We start from the raw sequence: 25,042 nt of genomic DNA on the forward strand, positions 1-25,042 counted from the left end.
ACACACTAAAGAGTTATTTTTAAAGTTGCAATTATTGGATATTTATAGTATTAATGAATTTCAGACTGCTTCTTTTATGTATTCCTTCACCAAAGAGTTATTACCTTCTGCCTTTAATGATTATTTCATTTATAATTTTGATGTGAATATGTATGTTACTAGAAATTCCCATAAAATGTATATTCCTTTTTATAGATATAAATTCTCAAGAACAGTGATTTCTTATAAAGGTCCTGTACTATGGAATAATATGTTAGATAAGTTCAAACAGTGTTCCACTTTAAGTGATTTTAAAAGGAAGTATAAATTGTATTTATTAGAGAAAAAATAATATGTAATATATTATGAGGTATCTTTATGTTTTATTGATTGCCTGTTGTTTGTTCATATATTGTTTGTTATTGTTGTTGTAGCTCATTAGCTTGTTTGTATTTGTCTTTTGAGTTTAGTTCATGTAAATCTTGTCATTGCTTCTCTCTATCTTATTCTTGCAATGTTCTCTACTGTCTTTCTTCTTGTCTCCGTTTATGTTCTGTGATTTAAACACAATTTTTAAAATGCAAACTTGTAAGATGCAGTCCATCAAGGGTTTGACCTTTGACAGGCCAATGGCCTTTTGTCATTCCCACACATCTGCTGCAGATCTTACTGTTTTTACTGCGTTTATACTTCATTGTAACTGTCCTTGTACTGCTTATGCTTTGTTTTGTGTATATTTCTGTGTTCTGTTCTGTACATTTTATACATATATGTATGTCTATCATTGTGTGTGTTTTTTCTTAAAGATGTGAAATAAATTGAATTGAATTGAATTGAATTGAATTGAATTTTGCTTTTACCTATTCATTAAAAACTCGACGCCTCATACTTGCATTTTCTCTGCATGCACTCAGATATGACGTCACATGTATTTTTCACACAAAAGTCTTTCTGTCAGTTTATATGGTTGCATTAGTAAAAACAACAGGATGAACGTAAATTATATAGAGTTGATGGTTTTGGTTCCATTAGTTATCAGTTATAGTGATTCAACTTATTTCATTTATTTTCACTCCTAACGACAATGCAATACGTATCAGTAAAACATTTACGTATGCGTAATTATTCAAAAATCAATACACCATTGGAATAGACAGCACTCTGAACGGGAATCCGATTTTCTGCAGTGACTTTTAAACCTGAACGGAAACAAAGTTGTTAGAAATGGAGAGGGCTGCTGATAAGCACGGATTATAATTTGCTGTTCCTTCATGAACACCGTCTAATCACGAAATTATCAAATCTAAGGCAAATCTCATTGAAAAAAAAGAAAGGAAGAGCAAAGGAAAAAATGCCCCCCCCCCCCGACACACACACATACGAGGCAGCTCTCTTAAACAAGGAGATAAGATTGGTGGAAGGAATGACAGGAAGAGACTAAAGAGAGCAAGGGAAAGGGACGAAGGAAGAGGGGTTAGAGGTTAATACCCACCCACGCGGAGCACGAGTCCAAGAAGACACCTATAGTTTGACAGAATTTCGTCAATAGCTTTTAAGACTTTATCAAGTAATAAGCCAATGAATTTTTGAGATGTATTGTGTTTTTGCCGAAAACGAAATAATTAGATAAAAAATATTATATGAACATTATAAACGTTCAATAGTCTTCAGTAAATAACCTTTTCAAGCAAATAGTTTCGAGATAGAGGTTTACAGGGATTTTGGTCTATATAATTGCAAACATCTTCCCTACCCCCTGTCAGACTAGAATTATCTTCGAAACTTCATAGCCTCAGGGTCATTACCATTACCTGAAGACATATCAGACACTTATACCAACGCATCAACAACAAAGTCATGATATTTTTTTTGTTGGAAATAACACTATCATGTCCAACCAGCGCTTTTGATACTTATCAAATTTTGAACTGTATTTATTCATTCGCTCCTGTGTAAGGGAACAAGAAGGAGCTAGGATTACAGGTTTGTGACGTCATTCAGTTAGGATGTCCGGAAGTAAATGTTTTATGAATGCTTAGGACATTGAACTCGAGGGGTAAAAAAAAGATGAAAAAAAAAAACGACCAAAGCCCTAATTGACTGTAGCAACAACAACAAAAAAAGCGAAAGGTGTAATTTGCATGTTTTAAAAAAAAGCAAACCAACTTTTGATGAAAACATAAGATTCTGATTTAAAGTGTGGACAGTGACTTTAAAGGGGAGATAGCGACACACACTGTGACACACACACACAGGCGCGCGCACACACACACACACTGACACATACACACACACATACACATACACATGCTAACGAGTAAATGTTTATATGCCCACTGCGAATAGGATTTGCGCAGTCCTTTAACGCAGACCTACTTCCTAGATTTCATTACATGGTGGCGCCATCTCGACCATACTCGCACACCGCCTCAGTCCAAGTCACTCTTGTTGCGGCCACGAAATGACCGACCTTTCATTGTACATATCATCGCACTCTGTAGACCCCATTCAATTATGCTTTTGTCCTTCCGCCATCTTCCATTGTGTGTCGGTTTTGCTTTCCCAGAAAGGAGCATGTATGCAGACTTTCAATATGAAATATGCTCTAAAGGGGGAAAACCACTTAGTGATACAGTGCTGCCGACATAAAACTGTTTGTATTACTAAGTGTTAATTACAATGCACAGGGTGCCACTATAGATAGTGTTTGCTTTTTGTCAGTAATGTATGCGGGAAGGCTTCATAGACAAATTACGTATAAAAAGGTTCATCATCATGATTTTTCCGAAGACGTTAGTTTGATTTTGTTTACCAAACAAAGGGTTATGAACTTTATCTTCATCACAGCGTGATTAATAATGTTAGTATGATTATGACGAGTAGGTCATACAACCATGTACAATGTTAAGATAATGAAGAATCATTCAAAGGATACACTTCCATTTCTCAGGAATTATCAAGAACTATCCCACAATGCAAATCTTAAGAAAGCCGCCGTCTTTGATGAGTAAAGAAATATTAAAGTAGTTCTCCTCGAACTATTTCCCATTGACATGACAAGACCGAAATGATCTTCTTAAAGATCTAGATACCTGGGTTTAAAGAATTAGATGGTTCGATTATAACCACTGATGCATTATCCTTCTTGATGTTTACTTCGGCAAAGAACGAGAATTACATAGGTTTTTTTTTTTTTTTCCGGAACACCAACGTTATGTCTGTCACTGAAAACTGGACATCGCGGCAAAACAGGAAATATATGATTTTGTAAATCTGACAAAGTTGGATCCACTTTGTTTACCAATGTGTGCGAAAATTTAGGAAATCAATCCTTATAGAGGAATTTAAATTATGCAATGGCCAGTACTGGCAGAATTACATCAGTAGATTAGAAAGTCTACTTAAACATGATGTCATTTAACAAAAATATTTACGATTGATTTACATAAACACGAAAAAGAAAGATAACATGATTACAACGCACTTTTGTGTTTTCTTTGGAGCATAACGATTTATTCAGTTACACTAAAAAGATGCACATTAAATAGAACACAATATATATATAAAGGGAATGTAATAGTTTCGCTTACCAACACAACGGTAGTGGAGACTAGCCCATTATCTCAAATGAATAACTTTCTACTCCTTAAAAAAAAAAAACAATTGCACCGTTACAGCAGAAATATGAGCACACCATGCTCCTATGGTAAGGAAAATAATTGTTTCCTTCTATTACCAGTCACAGAGTAACTTCATTTACAGGAAAGCTGTGAATACATCAGACATTTACTTAAATTGAAATTTTATTGAGCAAATGAAATACAAGTTCTAAAAAAGCATTCGGCAAAATGATGACTTAAACCAAACTCATGTGAAGAACGTTATTTGGTAGATATGAAGAACGACATAATGCTTCGTTTTAAAGCTAGGATACCCATCCCGTGGGTAATCAACTCGCTGAGTTTAATTCCCACATCACAGGTTATCTGTTCGAACACGATACTAAAGGTTGTATCAGGTACCTTGATTACGGTCATCAGCTCTCACGATAATTTTATTTTATAGATTGGTCAACTTTTTCATTCCAGATGTTATTCTGCAATACTGCAAGTTAGATAAACTAGTAGATAATGGAATGTGCAATAAAAACGATACTCGTCGCAACCTCATGTGGGGGAAGAAGAACACATTGTATTACAACTGGTACCTTGTTGAAATTTCTTCGCTCATGCGTAGAAGTGTGGAATTTCTAATAAAAATCATGTCTCAGCTCTAAGTCTGTTTGTTTCATATGAAGTTACATTTATTCATATGACATGATAAGTTGCTGTCATAATAATTTTGCCGAGGAATGCTATTCTGCGGTAATATCTAAATAGTTCTAAGGAATTCAGGCAGTACAAATGAAATGTAAATTGATACTAAGTTAAAACATATTCATACCAAAATCAATAGCAATCATTGATATCATTCATCTTACCTGATCTCATAAGATAAACCATCATAAGTAAGCATTCATACAGGAATGAGCAAAGTTAAGTCATTCTAAGAGCTGTTTCATGTATTTCAGCCAAATACTACAAAACCACACGTAGTCCGTACATGATGTGATAAAATGATGTATCCACATTCTTGATAACTCGATTAGAATTTAACTTGATATTTTCATGTCATTGATCTTTTTTTTTTCAGTAATATAGGGTGCAGGCTCCATGATCTTGAAGCCAGAATAACGTTTGATTGGGTTGTAAATGGTCAGTATTGGTCTTAAATTTGGAGACATTTGATATGTACATTGAGACTATACGTCTTCTGTACCTCTAAATTCTGGCATGGATGCACAAGATATCGGCGGAAGAGATGCAGAGCTTCAGCTAATTAGTCCTCTTAAATAGTTAATGTCACTCCTTGGCGGTGTGTCTGTATAGTGAATCTAAAATGCTATCTTTGAAAATCATTAAAGACTTTGAGCGGTGGGGAAATATGGAGAACGTCGTGAGAATTCGTTTAGTCTGCCGGTAAATCACTTAGGCAAAGAATATGACCGAGTTTACGATATTGCATCATGGGTCTAATGGCTGTACCTTGCCTGCGCAGCGAGTTTTGGCACGCAATATCAGGCTGGCAAGCGATCTTCACCATGGTGTTATGTTGTCAAGGCATGGCTAATTACCTAGGCCACCGTAAATGCAATGTCGTGCTTGTCGCTAAAAGTACATTCATGTAATGCTCAGTATCATCGCGTCTTCTCTAGAGTTTTAGACTATGATCGAACAACACATGGGGTATGTAAAACTGAGTTCATGAGACATAGTCCGCATGATAAAGATAAACATTAGATCAAACCACGATGGATATCTTAAATTATCAAACAAACAACAAAGATACTCGCTTTTGTCATTTGGAAATTCTGCATTAAATATTTTGCGAAGTACTTTGAATTCATTATCGCTTCTATTCACTGTAGATGTTTTGCATAAAATGTTGTTGATGTTTCTATCAGTAAGTATTTAGTGTCAGTCTTCCTGCTCAGATAATGAGCTGTAATCCTGTTGTCTAGCTACAACCTTGTGCACATATGGAATCTTGGTCTTTTTACCACTATCTGTCCGTGAGCCAGCATAACCGTTGATATTGTCGCTTGACTCTGACTTTTCCACCTCAAAGGCTCCGTCTAGCCTTCCGTTGCCGAGTTTCTCCATGCCAAAGCCATCGTACTGAGTGTACGACTTACTGCTTCCATCCTGCTGGTTACGTTTGTATTCGTCCTTGACGGCCTGGTAAAGCCCTGTGGCTGGTTCCTCTGTAAGAAGAATGGTATCCTCATGGGACTGAGGCTTCATGTCATAAACTTTGCGAAGAAGGAACAGCATTGGCACGTACGCGAGGGTGAAGACCCCGATGATCACATTGAGATTGAGGAAACCCACGCCTTGAACAATCTGGCCGGCAAGGATAGGTCCGATGGCATAAGCGAGCGAGTATGATATGTCGGCGATGGCGTAGACACTCCCATAGACAGGATTGTGGCGAACATCGACAAGGTAGCCCAGTATAGGGAGAAGAGCAGTGTCCACCAAGGCAATACCGAAGCAGATGCCGCAGAGAGGGATGATTAATACACCGAAAGTTTTGCAGAACGGGACAATGAATGTACTTAATCCAATAATGGCCATACCGATAGCAGCCATCAACCACTGCTGATGGGGTGATCGAGCCGCAAGTTTCACTGTGATGATAACACCGATGACATGTGGGAAGAATGCTGGTAACCAGATGATCCCAGTCTGCCAACTGACTGCCTGCATGGTGTCCTCCATCCAAAGGGACATGGTGGGTTCCAGGAACGCTAATGCGACGTTTGACATGGACAACGCCCCAGCCGCAACGGCAATATAGGGATCCAGGATCAACTTGTAGATTGGTGTTCCCCTCGGCATTTGCCATCTTCTCTCTGCGTATGGTTTCACAACGAAGAGCAACATAAAACCATCGGAAAGAGATATTAAAGCAAGAATCATAAAAGGAACAACCTTTCCTGCGAACTCGTAGAGAATACCTCCAAAAGGTGGCGCTACGAGACACCCAAAGGAAATGAATGCCAACGCTATTCCTAGCGCACGGCTTCGCTCCTCTTCCGAGGTAAATCTATCTGCAATCATGGCTAAGCCTGCAGTATCCGCAAAGGCAGATCCAACTCCCTGTAAACTTCGAGCGAAGAAGAGCACCCCGTAATTCTTTCCGAATGCAAAAACAGTAGTCGCAATGAACATAACCACCAATCCTATCATCATGGGGATGTCGTATCCTATCTTGTCGATCAAAGTGCCCGAAAAAGGATTTATAAACAGCTGGACAATAGCCTTGGAGGCAAAGAGAATTCCAATGGCAACGTCTTCGTTTTTATACTCTACCGGTGTATCTTGGGTAGAATTGGACCAGTTGCCGTAGATGGACTCGTTGTACTTCGCTTGGCTTGTGGTTTCTACCTCCCAGGCTCCTATTGACCGAAGATAGTCAGGGATGATAGGAACTATCACCATATACAGCATATTGTCCAACAGGAGAGCTATGCACACAATCACCAAGATAAATCTTTTCTGAGTCACCGGGTTCTTGATCCTGGTCTTGGCTGTTCCGATAAACTCCGTCATCCGTTCCTTGGTATCATCCATGTTGAACGCTGGTATCGTTGGCATCTGCATGGTTGGTTGTGGTTTAGAGATCTAGTAGATGAATCAGACTACCTTGTGCTACTTCCCGCCTTCTGTGCGCCCGGGTTGCCCCTTGAACAGTGGATATTTAAAACCTGGAAGCACAAAAGAAACAAAGATAGGAGCTCCCGATTAGTTTGGACTCAAAGACTGATTATTTATTCAAACTGCTCTCCACAGACAGAAAATCTTTGCATTCATGACTAACCTTTTTTTTTGCCATAAAAGCTTTGTTTTCTTTTGTTTATTCATGCTATCGCCAATTAGGCGTTTCATTTTCTTTTCTTTTCCTTTCAGACTTTGGTTCTTTCATAATACCAAAAATATCCACTGTTCAATGGAGGTCAAACCTGCCGAGAGAAGCTCACATTTGATAGCACTGGATTACTTAAACTCTTTCACCAAACCCCCTTAATGTGATAATGTGTTAAAATGGAGTGCTCTGAAAAGGCTGTAGCATTGTGGTATTATTTGTCACATGAAAAGATGCACGAAGCATTGCGGATATACATACACCAAGGGGTGAATGAAATAGACGACGAAACAGTGCACAGGTTGAATCAAAGGCTGAGGTGGAAGATACTGTGAAGGGATTAAATACACAGTGAAAGTGGAGAAGAAAATACACTACAAGCATGCAGCACATATGTATCAGAAATTCCCTCCGAGCTCGCAGGTACCAAAGAACAAAGTGAAGGGGAGTAGTTTTTAACGACTGCTTATAGTCTTTACAAAGAATAAGGAACAAATCTTTAAAAAAATAAAGTTTACAGAAATTGTTCCATTAAGATAACATTTAATGATAGACGAGGAGCTCTCTCTGTGAGTGCGTGATGAGCCTCAATAAAGAATAATTAAGCAAATCTATAAATAAGCCATATTTAGGAAAGGGACAATTAAGACTGTGGCCAGAAGCCATGAAAAGTTTGTCCTGAATACAGGTCGCAGTAAACGTGATGGAAACACCGTAACATGCACCAAGGGTCAACGTTCATCCATGTAGTCTATGAGCATATTCTTAACGATTCCTTTACCCGGTGTCTATTCCGTGCAGGGAAGAGGCAGAAATATTCTGCAAAAGTGTATATCAAGATACTTCTCCAAAAATGCAATGAATAGTTAGCAAAGCAGCAGGCGCGAGAAAGCAGGCTAGCGCGGAGATTGGGTTACCCGTCCGAGAGTCGACGAGTGGTGACACAAATGCCGTCGATATGCCACTCGAAATCTCTTACAGCCCTTGCTGCCTTTCGTCTTCAAGTTCTCGTTTAAAGTGCATGATATCACCGGCCAGAAGTCGGACGTGTTAACTACACATCGTTATCAAATCCTTATGTTCGCCATGTATGCATTAGAAAACTTTTCTGATATGCACCAGTTATGTCTATTGTAGATATTATTTAACTGAGAACGTTAATCCATTTCTGATAGATATGTAAGTCACTTTTCGCTCTTTATTTGGCCCCTGTCTGTAGCTTGTGAGGACTTTTAGGGCACTCTCACTGAAATCGATGGTGCTAATACCTACGCTGTTGTACTTTCTTCATACGATATAGTTGAATCGTGTAGATGTATAGATGTGTGTACATCATAATATTGATCGGGATGAAAGACACGAGTGATATGTTTCCAAACCTTTACCACGAGCCAAAAAACAAAAACAAAAACAAAACATCACTAAAACATTCTGAGACTATACAAGAGTTACGATATATTTCAATTCGTGTGTCATGACAGGGTAATGAGCTAATTCGGTGATCCGAAGCGCCAGGGGATAACCCCCCCCCCCCCCTCAAAAAAAGAAGAAGATAACATAGGTATCTACAGGCTTTTTTGATCGTAGGTTAGACCAACAACCATACAACCGAGCAAAAAGACATGAAAACTCTGTGCGTGTCATGTTGGTAACCCCCGACGATTTTCTGATAGTCATGCGAGGTGACTATCCCCTGACGCCTAACCTAGGCAGGATGAGAACTGTTGGCCATTTTGTGCCACAAGTATCGTCTTCCAATACCGGAGTGATAGGTATACAGATGGCCTCAGGCTTGAAATCGTGACACCACGAGGCGTGCTACTGGGTTAAGGATGCATTAAACTTGTCTCATATTACGTCATCATCTTACCTTGACCACACAAAAATACCTTGGAAGGTAACACTCTGTATGGAGTCAGTCTCTTTGGAAATGTTTGTCTTTGTTTTGTTGTTGGTTTTATTTTCCTCGGACAAATACTTGGTGCTCTTAGGCCTTCATAGTATATAACGTTAAGCACTTGTATAAGGGCAACTGCAAAGCGCAACACTCGTTACTCATAATAACGTTTAGCATACTGCAGTTATCATACGATGGAATCAAAGACAGGCAACACAGTCTGTCAACTTTATCTCTTTGTATTTCATCTTCTTCGGTTATGTATGTATCATCATTATCATTATATCGGACAAAGAAAAAATTGTTAGTGATACGTGTACTACCACATATACCTTCCACACACATTTTCTTTCGACGTTTTGAAACGGTATGTCTTGGCCTCCTTGTTTGGTGGGGTACTTGTTTAGGGTAAGAGTCAGGACTTATGGAGGATGGAAAACTACAACATAGCACATTGAAAACACAAACTGATATTAATTTGGAATGAGATTATCTCTACTTTATGCGCTTTGCCGTGTCTTCCAGCCACCGACAGAGATAACCGCCATCTTTCTCACTCCTTAATTCCTCCTAGCAATGATACCAAGTCTAACAGCCTAATTTACCACATGAATAATGCCCATGATTTAATGAAGAAGGGTAGGCAAACTTGCCCAAATTACACGCCTACTCGCCTGCCTGCCCTGCTCACTAAATTGGGTAACCCCCAGGAGTTCTTGCAGAGGCATTTCGGCGCTCTTAATAGATATCTCGCCTCAAGCCGATCTCTGAGACTGCCGTCTGCGACGAGAGAGAGGTGTCATCTTGCCTTTCCAAGCAGAAGACGATATTTGGAAAAGAGTATTTTCACGCTTCATTTATCGTGAAATTTCCGGGATGATGGCGTAATATTTAAGCTCTCAGATCCCTCACATACCATAAGAAAGAAGAAGTTGGAAGGAAAGAGACTAAGACAAGCCAGCTTCGTCTTAATGTATCTGACTTTGTCTAAGCATTTTTACTTCAGTAGAATGATACTTCATTTCCGGTTTACACTGAACTGTTCAATTGCAAACGTCCTTAATGCCACCCTCTCTCTCTCTCTCTCTCCCTCTCTCTCTCTCTCTCTCTCTCTCTCTCTCTCAGAGAGTCCTTAGTTTTCTCCCCTTTCTCTATATATCTCTAGGTATCTGTATTCATTACTTTCTATATCCATATGTACGTGCTTGCAATGAATCTATGTGTATCGCTATGCCGTTTGTAGGTATATGATTATTATACCTTCGCACGGACTCACACATACAAGTCTTTCATTTATTCATGCAACCTTGGCTTTCAATTATAGGAGTCGTCTTGACAGCTCAGTCTCATAGCAGAAGATAATGAACAAATGGAAATAAGGCAGAGAGAAGGATTCCAAGGATACTTCTCATTAGATTCAAAAAGTCTCACTTATCATATCATATTTCCGTGTAACACTTACCTATATTTTTTTTTTCTGAAGAGTTTGTCTTTCAGTTAAATCTTAGTTTTCATGAAGTATTACCAAGCTCTGTCATGTGGAGGGTTGCGCGTATCATTCTGCAAAACAAAATAAAAACAGACATATACTCATCAAGATTAATGACCAGATGTACTCATTCATTTGAAAATAATTTGTGATATGTGCATTTTTCACCTTTTTAAGAGAACACAGACAGACTCATCATTCATTTTTGTCGCCTCATTTTGAAAGTAGGCCTACTTATGAGTACTAATGTAAGATAAGTTTTATTTTACACGGGGTTACTGCTGGCAAGAAGAATAAACATCATTTTAGTGGCACGTATACCGGCATCCGTCGACAAATATCTGAAATCTTTAAAGTTTGCCGATAGCGGTTTAAGAGGGCCTTCTGTGTGATCGATCAATCGATCGAGAGTTAGCTCGGCCGTCAGAGAAAGCGCGCCGGAGAAAGAACCCGCTGTGAAGAGCTCTAGACAGGTGCGCATTGATTAGGTGTACATGGACAAAGCGGTTCGAGAAGTGTGGCTGAGTGAGCGAGGTAGTGGCTTCTCGGTTTCTGGACGAAGGGTCGGGATTCCACATGTTTTAGGCCAAATAGGTGTCTTGGTAGTTTTGCCACACCGCATTCTCACAACACATACATCTTGAGTATTAAAAAAAAATTGTTGTTGTTGTTGTTGTTGTTGACCATCCAAAATTACTAAATACTCTGAGGATAACAGAAACGACTTTTCTCCAGTAACTAGATATGGTTGACTTCCTAACCTAATAGAAAATTTTCATGACCATCTAGTGATGTGGAAGGTAAGTTAGAAAGTAGCATGCACGGCTGAACCGACGCCTATGTGTAGTGATGTCTGGATAATGACAGTCCTGCAGGCCCACACTGAGAGTCAATAAATATGTCGCCAATGAATTTGTGAAATGTCAGGGCCATTAAAGTCAAATATAAAAGGTAGACAATGTGGATATCTGTTATGCATCACGACTATGCCCCCTGAATATCAAAAATATTAGAAGGTCAATTTCATAACGAAATCCTCGTCAATAATTACGCCTTTTTTTTTTAAATTACTCTTAACAAGAGCTTTCAAAGTCTTGCCAAATTTATTTTTTTGACCACGATTAGCACTGTCAGGTAAAGTTCTACATTTTGTCCAATTCATCATAAAGTTAACGCAGAACACTTTAGATGGATCATTGTAGCCATAAGAATTGATTTGGATGGATGGAAGATTTCAGATGACATTTTGGCGCCGCTTCACTTAAGATATTTCCGTACATACAATGACATAAGCTTGCCATTATTTCGGCCTTTTACGATGTTACAACCGTTCTTTACGGAGGCCATGTTTCTCGAACTGGCAGGCACGAAAATAAGGACTGCATTTGCAATTGTAGAACTTTGCTTTGTATATGGTATAGCTTTCATGAAAAAATATATACATGTATATGTAACAAAAACACAGATTCAAATTCTTGTTATCTTACATTTGAACAATTATGTTGTCTGAAATCGATTGATAAGCTCATGAGAAGTCATACTGATGGAAACGTACGTATTCCTAAATCTTTGTGAGGCATGGGGAGTTCTAACTCAATACTACGAGGGCTTGTCTGCCTGGAAAAAAAAAAACGGGGATTCGGAAAGATAATGTATGATATAGGATTTCCGTTCCTATTGATCCAATATATCTTCAAGTGTAATTTATCATGTGACACTTTCTGTGAACACACAATTTGGAAGTGTAACTATAGTCTTTATACATTAAGGCTTCTGCTCCATTTTCTCTGCTTCTCTTTCTCATCTCCCTCTCCCTTCCTCTTTCGTTCTCCCTCACTTCACATCTAACTGTCTTTTCTCTTCTTCCCTCCTCAAGCGCAGTGTGGTGTTTCTTGGGGGACACCCACGAGCTCCACACCCATACGAGCTCCACACCCACGAGCTCCACACCCATCGAGTTCGATATTGAAACAAGGTCCACGAGTCATACAGCCCACGAGCTCCACGCTCTCCACGCTAGGCAAAAAAGGCTAACCAGCTCAACAATAGGCAAATAAGGCCCATGAGCTTGACACTAGGCAAATGATGCCCAAAGCTCGACACTGCGGGAAAAGGCCCACGAGACCGATGCTGCCTACATTAGGCCACGTGATGTCATGACGGTATATATTTTTGTGGGCCTTTTTGTGGGCCCTTTTTGCCTGTCGAACTCGTGGGCCTTGTTTGCCTGGTGTCGAGCTCAAGGTCCTTGTTCACTAAGTGTCTAACTAGTGAGACTGTATCACTCGTGGGCTGTATGACTCGTGGGAGTTGAGCTCGTGACATGCACCAGCATTTTGGGATTGATTCTTTTCAGTATACCCTCACACGTTCTCCAGTACATAAATCAAATTAAAATTCATGCTTTGATGACACTTTGAGTGGGTTTGGACTATATTCTTATCTTTTGAGGATTTTGTCGCCTGATAGTACTTCAGACATGTCAGAGACACTAAATCGAGCTAAAATAAATAAGTAAGAATACTACAAACTACCGTGTTGTGTAGATGTAGGAAATAATGTTTCATAGATATTATATTGAATATCTAAGCAATGGATATCAGGTTTGTTTGTTTTTAATTTCGTGTTTCTGTTCTTTTCCCTAATACCAATCTCTTGTATATTTCAACATTAGATCCTAGAAAATCGAGATATCGTTATCTCATCTATGTATGCCTGCTACAAAAACCTACAAGCTGACAGTGAATCTTATTTTGATTATTGACGGTAAAAGTTGATTTGCAATTCATTGCGAATCATTCACGGGTTCTACTTACACTGCGTCGTATGCGTGTGATCCTGGTCCTACTTACAAGCTACATCTTAATGTGTCAACATTGTTTATCGACAGGGAATACATTGTTACGTATGTCATTTACTATAACATAAACGCACTTCCATGCGAATTTCTTGACAAAATATTAAAAGCGACTGTCAGTGATAATGAGGAAAAAAAATGACTGATATATCCATTGACATCCGTGATCCTAAGATTAACGAAACAGAATATTCCTCATGTGTTTATGAGAATTTTCTTGTCCTTTTCTTTCTACACTTTTCAAATATCAGACTCAAATCTCAACACATTTTACCTGTTTCCAGTAAAAATCAACCCTACCTTAATATAACGTCTTTTCACAATTCAAAGAAAATATATGGCAGTGTTACATGTTGTCTTCCAGTCTACTGTGATAGCATGTCGCATCAAAAGCGGAGTTCCCTCATTACCTTTGATAGTGGTTACATTTGATTTAGTTCGACATATTCCATTTAATTTATATCATTCACCATCAATTTGTATAAACTACAAAAGTAAACAGTTGCCCATGTCAGGGGCATGTAAAAAAAAAATGGCTAAAACAAAGAAGAAAGAGCATTGTCTGAAAGGAATAAAGGAAGTGACTTGTACTGAACACCAAACTGACGTTTAAAGTGCTTTAAACTTGCTGTATTCTCGGAACATGAACGTCACATGTACCTTCGACGTGAATTACCAACAGTGGGCGAAAACGAATCATGGATGAATTATAGTCAAAATGTAAGTAAGGGTCTGCACAAATTAATGTCAAGACTAAAAGTGTATATTCAAGCGCAGTGACGTAGACTGCTGGTAGTTAATTGAGCCTACACTGTAAATCAATCTTGTTAAAGAAGGAGCACTGCATCAGTCAATACCGTGTCATTAGCAGGCTGTAATCAGCGGAGTGCAGCGGGTTGGCCGAGGCGACCAGCCGCCGACAGCCCTCCTTACCTCGCGTCTCTGTGAAGACAGACATTACAAGGGAAGCAACACTGGTTGGCAGAAAAACATGCTTACCATACCTTTTTGAACAGCAAATTGCAGCTACTGTGTTGCAGACACACGTTGCATACAATGTGCACATTTTCCTCTGCACCTTCACAGGTTGACGATAAATACTACTTATGATATAATAGACCCTTTATTGTATACCATTGCCGTGAGGAGCATAGAGCTTCAACTTCCTGTCAAGTTTTGATTTGCACCCGGGACCTCGTTTGATAATCCAGAATCACTTAAATATGAATATCTATATTACCATGCTCCCTTATGACGGCATTGCCCAAGAGTTTATTGAGTGACATCCAAAAGGGGTCCTATAACAATATATCATTTTGATTCACGCTGCTCTTTCCCTACACTGCATGACACTGCTGCTGAAGTATTTATGAGCATCAATGTTACATGTTTCAAAACCACCAACCTTGTTGTCTTACTCTAAACTACTGGAGCAGGTGTTGAAGGAAATTCCTGTAGACACAAAACTTGAGACTTTAAAATTCTTTCTTCTTTTCTATTTTTCGTAGCCGGTCTAGCTTACAGAGAGATCGGCAGAACGAAAAAAAAAAGTGTGATGTGTCCGAAACACGTCGCATGACAAAAGCAACATAGTTGTCAGTGTGAGAAAGGCACGCCACAACTAATCTGTGGAAGAGATTTATCATCACGGACAAAACTCAACATCGTGCTTCTCATCCACGGAGACCGATAGCCTGCTCAAGAAATTTGAAATCTCCCTTTGCCATTCACCGTAGAAGACTATTTGGCACTCCTGACATCATCAGGGATCTTAGTGGTGACCCTGCACTGTGACCTGTCCTCTTCTCTCCTGAGCCAAGACTTGCTCGTCGTGCCTACGAATTTCAACGCCAATATCATTTTCTTTGAAAGTCAATTCGCTGCCGTTTGATCAGGAAGGGAGAAGGAGAGAGGGAGAGGGGGAAAGGAGAAGAGGGATAAATGAGAGAGGGTTAGGGGTGGAGTCGAGAAGTTGCTAGAAGGGTTTGGCATTCAGAACAATATATAGGCATCGTCTTGAAGCGTTAAATTGGTGCACGGTTTCATTGTCTTGGGAGGTAAAACGACAGATTATCAGTGTCATTGCTTAGAGCTGTAAACTTTACAATTATGAGAGTCATAACATGACTTTTACAGGAATCAAACATATTTTGACACCACGTTAATTTCGGGTAGAAACTGACAAACAGCTTGCTACAGTTTCACATTTAGATATTGGAGAGGTGCAATATTTGTATATTTTAACGCTGTTAAGTGTTGAATGCGGTGTATCTTATCTTATCTAATGTACAGCGACGACATGAACTACGTTATGACTTGTTTTATAAGTAGGTATAATTTTGGGAGGATATCTATCCGGCGTTAAGGGGTAAAAACGCAGAATTGCGAATTGAAGCATTGTCTGTGGTAAACCTGGAATAGATTTTGAAAATAATCTCTGTCCTCACAGCCCTTCATAGTTTATAGAGTTGACTTTGTCATGGAGGTGAACGATACGTGTGTTGTGGACAGCTGGGTCTCTCGCAATATCCGGCTTGTAAGCGATGGAATAATTGGCTCCCGTGGATCTGGGACGTGGTTCTACTTTACTACAGCCGGAGGAACGGGGGTGAGGTGGGTAGGGTGGGGAGAGAAGAGACAGGAATGAGATAGGCTGGACAGAAAGAGAGAGAGAAAAAAAAACACACACAACGTATTTATTGCTTTTATGGATAAATGTTAGATTGGTTGGTTGTTCTTATGTTAGTGTTTAGCTTCATAAACATGGGAAACAGCGCTGACTTTTAACGATGGCATAAGTCAATGTGTTAGTACATAACGTTGGGCTGTTTAATGTTAGTTCTGCATCGTCTGTATTTGACAGCTTATAATCAACAAAAGCAAACGGACATTGATTTAGTAAGTTGATAGCGAGTTCTGTCTCCCTTCACACTACCTGCCAAGAAGGAGAGAGAGAGAGAGAGAGAGAGAGAGAGAGAGGGAGAGAGAGTGTGTGTCATTCTGGGTAGGACTTAAAGGGAATACAAAGAGGAAGAGAGAGGCTTCGTTTTAGAGTGTTGCGGACATAACCTCCCTGGTGATATCGTAAGGGGAATGGCATGTCATGTTGTCGCGTATTTGATATCTCTTCAAAGGACGCCGACAAGCATGTTCATACAACCCAGAAGCTCTGAGACACTTCCAGTGAAGCAATTTTGAATCGAATCTTCGTTTTCGAATATTTGTTTAATTTCCAGTCTTGTTTCCGATTTCGCGCATCACGAGGACGTCTGAATTACTTCTTCACCCACAAGATGGCTCTTCTTACTACCCACAGTTATTGCCGCGTTCATCACCCTAGGCAAGGCAGTGTACCAACCTTCATGGCTGTCTTCAGTAGATATCAACTTATTGGTCAGGTCGTCGAAACACAGCAATGCCCGTAAATCTAAGTGAAAAAATTTACAATGCATAAAGCAATCATACGTGTAAAAAAAGAATGAAAGCTGAATTCCTTTGTTTCGATTTGCAGCATTTCAAATAATAAAGAAAGATAATCCTCATTGTAATGTCCCTGAAAACGGGAACAAGATAAGACTTACAGACAAACGTCTCATATTGAATTGCAGAGAACTCAGAGGAGAAACATACTTTATAACATTCCAAAGACCTAAAACAAAGAGGGATAATCACAGCTACCAAGACGCTCGTAACTAGAATAGTATGAACATGGTATAGGATCGTGAAACTTGAAGAAATTCAAAATCTTCCTGAAATGCTATAACCCAAATCATACATAATTGTCTATAGGGTTGAATGGCAACTGATTAATTTGTAGGTCATGATTTTTCGATGTTTGTATTGGTGTGCAAAGACTTTGCTTGTATGTTTACGGTGACTTAAACTATTTTTGGTGCTAGGCAATCCGCATGGATTACAGCAGGGAGGAGTATAATTTCAATTTTTTCTTTTTTTTTCTAAATGAATAGTTGCATGCTTGTGCAGGTATTTCGTTTCTTAGGCTCTCAGCGGTCGAGACGGTCAATCTCCTCTTTATTGAACGAGAGAAGACCAAAGTCGTAGTTTATAACGTTGCCCACTTAAATGACATACACGAACCTCCTCGGTCATATTAACTCTCCTGGATCAATATCTGCTTGCACTTCTCTCTTTATCAAGCTTCAACCCTCGGTTTCAACCATTAGTATACATACGTCTTTCTTATCCTGTGGATTATTGCATTGAATTTGGAGTTGGCAACTTCAGGATACGATCCTCATCTGGCAGTCTGGAAACTGTCCGGTTGGTAGGATAGCTCCACCAAACTAACATAGCTGCTAACAGTTTGTTGGTACAGTGAAACATAGAAAGTGCAACAAAGGTGCATCAATGGGGACACTGTGGTATAGTGGATACGACTCTTGGCTTTCAAACGGTGATCCTGAGTTCGTGTCCTGCCATACTGAGTGCTTACGTCCTTGGACAAGATGTTTTTACCCATAATGTCATTCTCAACCCAGGTGTATAAATGGGAACCTTGTCCATGCTGGGGTAATAGTAATGGTAGGACCCTCTGGGAGAGCCATGCTACGTAACACTGAAGAGGCAACCCTGAGTAGATAAGCCCACACCATTAATCCTCAAAGTGAACAAAGAAGAGTGGGAATACCAGAAATGGTGGTATTTTTAGTGGGAGCGTTTAGTTAGAGTAACCCCTACAATAACGAGTGACAGCGATGCCACTTAATGACATTTAATCATTTGATGTCCTTTAAAGACATCGAAAAAGAGCAAAACGGGAAGGAGAATATAACAGAGATACAAAGATTTAGAACGAGGATCGTTAGGACAGTTAAGATTGTCTGCTAATTGTCAATATTTGACAAATAAAATAAGACCTCAACAAATGTAAGTACTCTGTAATCTAAGAAAAACATTCAGAAAGCAGAAATGAAAAAGGAGATCCTAGCTGTATAGGATATAAAGATTGACAGAGAAACCTGAAGATTTTATCATCTATTTTATTCATTTATTTTTTAGAAATCGATATATTGGGTTCCAACCACTTAATGATAACGAAATGTTTAAAGCAATCTAAGGAAAAAGGCAATTGTGTGTGTGTGTGTGTGTGTGTGTGTGTGTGTGCGAGTGTTTTCTCGAAACAAGTTTAACATGCGATACGGCAACAGGGTTCATTGATACAATACTAACGCGACCTACATTGTGACCGGCCTACTGCATATAAATGTGAATGAGATCGGTAAATGTGCTGCATATTCTCCATTTCTTATCTCGTACATGTCTCTTCAGATCGTGCTGTAAATAATGACATTCATTGAAACAGAGTATCACATTGGCAGATGTGTGCAATATGCCTCCCTGACCTGAATACTCGACACAAGCAGTGTACTTTAACATTTCTGTCATCAGTGCTCCATTTTTCTATGATTTCTTGCAATGTATTTGAAGACATATTTTTTTTTGTAAGCTCGTACCACTAATTTGCCTACAGATTTTTTTTTTTTCAAACCTGGTTGTGACCGTAGACACACAACGCCTTTTCAACCGTTCTTTGCGGTTTAATGTTCACCCCCATCTCTTTCCCTCCCCTGGTGTGCCTTGGTACAAAGTTTCGTATGCAAATTGAGGGGAGCTGGAAGACGGTGAATTACAGTTAATGTAATAAACATGTGTACGCTGCCATCGCTCTTCCCTCGCAGCGAGGCAAAGAGGGTAGAACGTATATAATTATTTTTCCTCACCGACGTGTTTATTCTTCGAGTCAGCCTCTCATAATTCCTTCATTACTTGATCTGAGGTGAACTGTCTCCGCCACTAAAGCAACCCTTGGCCACTTGACACTACAGCTCATGTCGAGCAGTCATCGACAGTAGTGATAATCTTAACCCTGCAGTGTAAGTGATATGTATAATATATATATATATATATATATATATATATATATATATTTATTTATTTATTTATTTATGTATATTTATATTGTGTCCCCCAGCGATGACTGACGAAGCTATGACCATTGACAACTCCAGGAATGATAGACGAACCTTTGACCAAGTACCAAGCCCAGCAATGATAGATGAATCTATAACCAACGACTCCGTCCATCAATGATAGGCGAATTTATGACCAATCGCACATCAAGCATTGATAGACGAACTTACGAGCAATTGCACCTCAAGTAATGATAGATGAACCTATGACCAATCGGACCTCAAATAATGATAGACAAACCTATATGACCAACAAACCTATGACTAACGATCCCTCCAGCAATGACAGGCTGAGCTACGCCTCCATTTTGAGCCCTTGCAGAGTGCCTTGTGTTACTTCTTACGGTAATTCAGTATCATAAGTATGGAACCAGACTTATGAATGTAGTTTTTGGCTCTGTTGAACATAGCTAATCAGCGTGTATAATACTACCCAACATATTTTCCTCGGACTTCTTCCATTACTTTCGCAAACCATCGATCTAAAAGAATAGAGTCACAATACGCACTCATAAAACTCTGGTAAAGAGATGATGCTACGGTAGGATAGGATATCAGTCCTCTCAATAGCTACATTCTTAGAATTGCGTCCCATGGATTACTAAAAATGCATAACAAAGTCTAAAATACAGATGCAACAGCAGTATGAAAATGTAAATTGGAAACGAAAAACAATGATCTGAATTCCTAAAGAAATAAACGTAAAAGAAACCCGTCTAAGAGGAATCTTCAAGCAAAAAAAAAAAAAGAAGAAAAAAGGAACCTATTGATGGCGCGAATGTAAACACAGTGCAGGTCGTATGGGAATCCAGATGCACAAGCCCGTTCTCTTTTGGTGTTCAATTTCCCACCAAAATGTAGCATGAGATAATATGAAAGGGGGGGGGGGGTAGGGCAGAAAGAGAAGGAGAGATAGGGGAGGGAGGGAGACGGACAGACACCCAGGCTATGGCGTGAGAGAAGAACGATCAGAGTGTACTGCTTGTCCCACATGGATTGACATGGAGTTCATTTATTGCATTTGCCCTGAATATTACTATCGCTGGTCAAATATTTGCAACGAATCCATTTCAGTGAAGAACTGGTATGATTTAAGTCTGTAGGGAAAGTCAATGTACTGGTGTTCAACATCGATGTTATATCACGTCAATAATAACTGGTTTAGAAAAGGAAAACAAAAGCAAAACTCGCAGCGACGATTTCCCCTAGAAGCAGTTGGATCGTGGATAAAGTGAGCAAACGTTATGATCCACGACACAAACCCTGTCTCATTTTAGATAACTAATTCTATTCCTCTATACAACTTTACTGTTAAAGAACATGACCAAAGCAAACTTTATTCTAGTCCATTTATTCATTCTTTACTCATGGGAAGGATTGCCCTTCCATGTATAGCTAGGACAGATTTTTAAAGGGGTCCTCAAACGCATATTATTCTCGAGGTTACATAAGCCTGTTTGTGAAAAGTGAATGTTTGGCATTTGTACACGTACATCTGCATATTCACACATAACAATGTCATGTGCTCTAAGTGTTTTCAAGACATGCGTACAAACATGGCGCAGATGGACCATTGTTTTGATTCACCCAGGACTTGGTAGAAAATATAGCAGTAATGATAATGACAGTAATGCTAATGTAATAATAGTGATAATAATAATAATAATAATAATAATAATAATAATAATAATAATAATAATAATAATAATAATGATAATAATGATAATGATAATAGTACTACTACTACTACTATTACTACTACTACTACTACTACTACTAATAATAATAATAATGACAATAATATTGTAAACTGCGATCTGTGTGTAGCGCATAATGATTACTAGTATCCATGACAATTCCCTGTGCGTTTATTCGTGAAGGTACAATTTGCTCTCACTGTATACACTTTTGAATTTTAACCCATAACTATATTTGTAATCATTTTCAATTCTTGTACATACACTTAGTGTTTATTCCTGCTGGGAAAAGATAAGGAGTAATCACACATAGTGGGAAATAGATTTAAAAAAAAAAAAAAACTAGTACAATTCAGAGGATAGCCATGTTAATCGATTCGAACTTATGGGTCCTCTTCGAGCCCAGGATCAAGTGAAATCAGTACACCCCATTCCTATCGATATTCTTTAGCCGTCATCGATCTATTTCAAGATAACAGCACCATAGTACACGGCAAACGCCGCTTACAGTATAGTGCAATAGTAGGAGGTGTCAGGCTACTTTCTATGTTACACTGGTAGCTGAAGTGTCCGTGTATTGACATCAAACACAAGCTGCAAATATAAGATGGCGCTGCTGTGATATTTGAGAAGTTGTCTATAGTAGATAAGCTCAAGAGTGCTGGCGTTCTCCCTCGATGTAGAAACTTGAAGCTCATTCCGTTCAGGCGGTCATCGCTAACGAGACTGCCGCACTCTCTATTTATTATAAGGCGGAAGTCAATGTTTACTGAATTGTTACTCCATGCTAGTAATGTTTCGAGATGTGGAATGAATCAACTAGATTAAGTCAGAAGAAATTCAGAGGATCTGGGCTTCTTGCGTGCTGCATCTTTGCTCGAGATTATTACATGTTATCTGACTTACGGCTAAAACTTCGAATGGCAGATGTAGACCAGAACAAAAAGAAATGTTAATATCAAATGGGAAATAGTTTCAATCCACAACATGAAGGCGATCACTTTAAATAGAAATGTGTTTGTGTGTTTGTATGTTTGTGTAAGAGATAGATAGATGTATGTACAGAGAGCAAGAACTAGAGAGAGAGAGAGAGAGAGGGGGGAAAACACTTCTATACGAGTAGGGCCTAAAAAACAAGTATCCATTGATTCTTGTTTATTTAGGCCCTACAGTAAATGTAATCGAATCCTTCTTTGTGACAATTTCAATCATGTCAATCTATTTGCCTAGTTTCTGCAGACAATGGCTAAAATCTTTGTTGGATAAACATGCCAAAGCGAACATGAGTATGACTTTAAATTGCAAGTTGAGCTTCCGCAGTTCTATGATTATATAAGCACGTATGCATTGATTGATGCAGCGGCAATCATTTTATCGGCTCTAGACAGATGCAATAAAACTGCAAGGAAGGAAAGTACACCGACTTCTACGGTGACCTTAAAATGCAAAGTTAATAACATCAACACGCTCCCCACGACATTTACCGCCATGTCGATTCGTCACAAGGAAACAAGCTGACGAATAGAAAACACGAAAGTTGGCGGAAACGCATGCTGATCCATTTGAAAACGAATATATTTTATTTTGCTTCAACCTTGCAGAATAATATGGCAATGATTGGTGATAAGTAATGCTAATTCAGTGTCAAAAGAAATCTACCCAGCGGTGCCCCGCTCTCCATGAGTGCAAAGAGTGTAGCTAAATAGCATGCTATAGTCTTTGTACTGCGAGTTGATAACGCTGTAGTCCAAACCCATAATCAGTCATTTATATTCGGAGGGCTTGGCATAATTCAGACATCCATTGACGAATATGAAAGCAATTCAAACCACATATCTCTTTGCAATTCAACTACTCTCCAGAAAAAAAAAAATCGATCAACATTTAGACTATGCTCGATATGTTTGCAGTCACTATACCTGACTTGTACTGTTATCGCTAATAACACATACAAATGAACACACAAATAAAGCACACAATAAATAGCGTAACATGCACACACCACAAAGGAAAGTCAGAATGGAGCAATGAAATATTTCTTCATCCTTCATGCTCACTCTTCACTTTCTCCCTTCACTCTCGAAAATTAATCTCTCATTATATTCGTCACATTTTGCGGTACTCTCACTCAGCTCATGGCTCAATCGGTTGACCTGCATACACGTACGAAGGACAGCGAATCGTCCTTAGTCCACAGTTATTATCATTATTGAGAGAAAAATATCAGGATAACTTGATAGTTTCGAATCGCCAGCCGTTTGAAAGCATTTCATTTATGGAGAAATGCAGAAAGTATTTTTTAAAGCACACCAGTAAACAGGAAACGACAAGAACAGTAGTGTATTCTTCGGTGACATAGAGAGCTCCAGACATGGCCGTAAATTTACTATTTGCTGTCCATCAAATATTTCTATTTTCAAGCGTCAGATACGCACAATGACGAATGAACTACATTTTTCATTCATTGTTCCATATTCCACATTTTCGTACAAATTTTACATTCCATTTGATTTCGAAAAAAATGAGATTAACACAGCAATCAATTCGAAATTGAACTAAACAAATGTATAAGGAATATCGTGTAATATGAGGAATCCACTAAAAAGCAAAAGCTTGTAGGATGTAGGCCCCATATAAATAATAAGCGTTTAGTACAATGTGTCAATGACGAAAAATTGTGACAATTTGATATCATTCCCATGTCATCTGTCTATTAAACCTGCCACTTGCATACCACCCAATCAACTCCTTTGTGATACTAGTAACTCATGCCGTTTCAAGACTGGAAGGACTTAGACATATTGTTCATCTTTAAAAACTAATGGAGTTCTCAAAGAAAGATGAAAAACTCCGACATTTTGAAAGACGTAAAGGTGAAATGATCAACAATTATTATGTGTCACTTTCACTGATGGATCTATGGTCACTTGTACAGGCATCACTTACTAAAGAGGAAGGAAAGAGATTGATCTTGAAGTAGCCGCAATTGAACAAGCTAATATGAGTTCCCTTTTCCTTGACTTTGACACATCACATCACCTAGCGTCACACTGAAGGATTATGATGATCATCCGCCATCTATTGTCCATTCCATTTACCGACAGTAGGTAGACGTCACTCTCTGGTAGTGGCGCTCTCTCGGAGTGGCGCCCTTTGGCCGTGGTGCTCTCTAGCACTGGGTCTTTAAAGATACCGGAAAAGAACATTAGTAGATCGATCCCCGAACCGGTCGTCCAGATGGCTGGTGAGCCACCAGTACAGCAATTTACTCGTCAGTATCAATACATGCACTCCTGCTACGACTCGTAATTTAATAAACAGCGGCATCGATCGATCCTTACGACTTTCACGATTATGACTATCGATTAGTTCCAGTCATACGCTCAGGCACACGCACCGTGCAGTGGAAAACTTTGCACAAGGCAGCGATTATCCCTCATGAGACATTCTTAAAACGAAACCATTTCATTCGTTTCAACAAAGCTGCACACTGTATCTCTAAACCGCAGACATTATTACGCGTTGATTTTGCATAAGCTAAAACTGTGTTTTTATTCAATTCAAGTGAATTCAATTCTTCTTTTAAAAAAAAAGATAAATCAAGTGCAATTTTTTCCATTTTTTTTTTGGCTCTATTATGAGCTACAATAAAACAAACCTGAAACA

At 39.0% G+C, this 25,042-nt stretch overlaps 1 protein-coding gene across 1 annotated transcript in view; it reads right to left on the reverse strand.

Moving 5' to 3' along the window:
* Nucleotides 1–5,409: 5,409 nt before the first annotated feature.
* LOC139711584 (probable vesicular acetylcholine transporter-B) overlaps nt 5,410–25,042 on the reverse strand; it is a 66,594-nt gene continuing 46,961 nt past the window's right edge. The window contains exons 3-4 of the mRNA XM_071623465.1: nt 10,806–10,903; nt 5,410–7,288 (exon numbers count right to left, since the gene is read on the reverse strand). Of these exons, the coding sequence (XP_071479566.1) occupies nt 5,496–7,184 (1,689 nt within the window). The 5' untranslated portion in view covers nt 7,185–7,288; nt 10,806–10,903 and the 3' untranslated portion in view covers nt 5,410–5,495. The remainder of the gene's footprint in view (nt 7,289–10,805; nt 10,904–25,042) is intronic.

The sequence above is a fragment of the Diadema antillarum genome, unplaced genomic scaffold (assembly GCF_040938485.1).
Source record: "Diadema antillarum isolate AM-2024a unplaced genomic scaffold, OU_Dant_1.0 seq00001671_RagTag, whole genome shotgun sequence".
NCBI classification, from domain to species: domain Eukaryota; kingdom Metazoa; phylum Echinodermata; class Echinoidea; order Diadematoida; family Diadematidae; genus Diadema; species Diadema antillarum.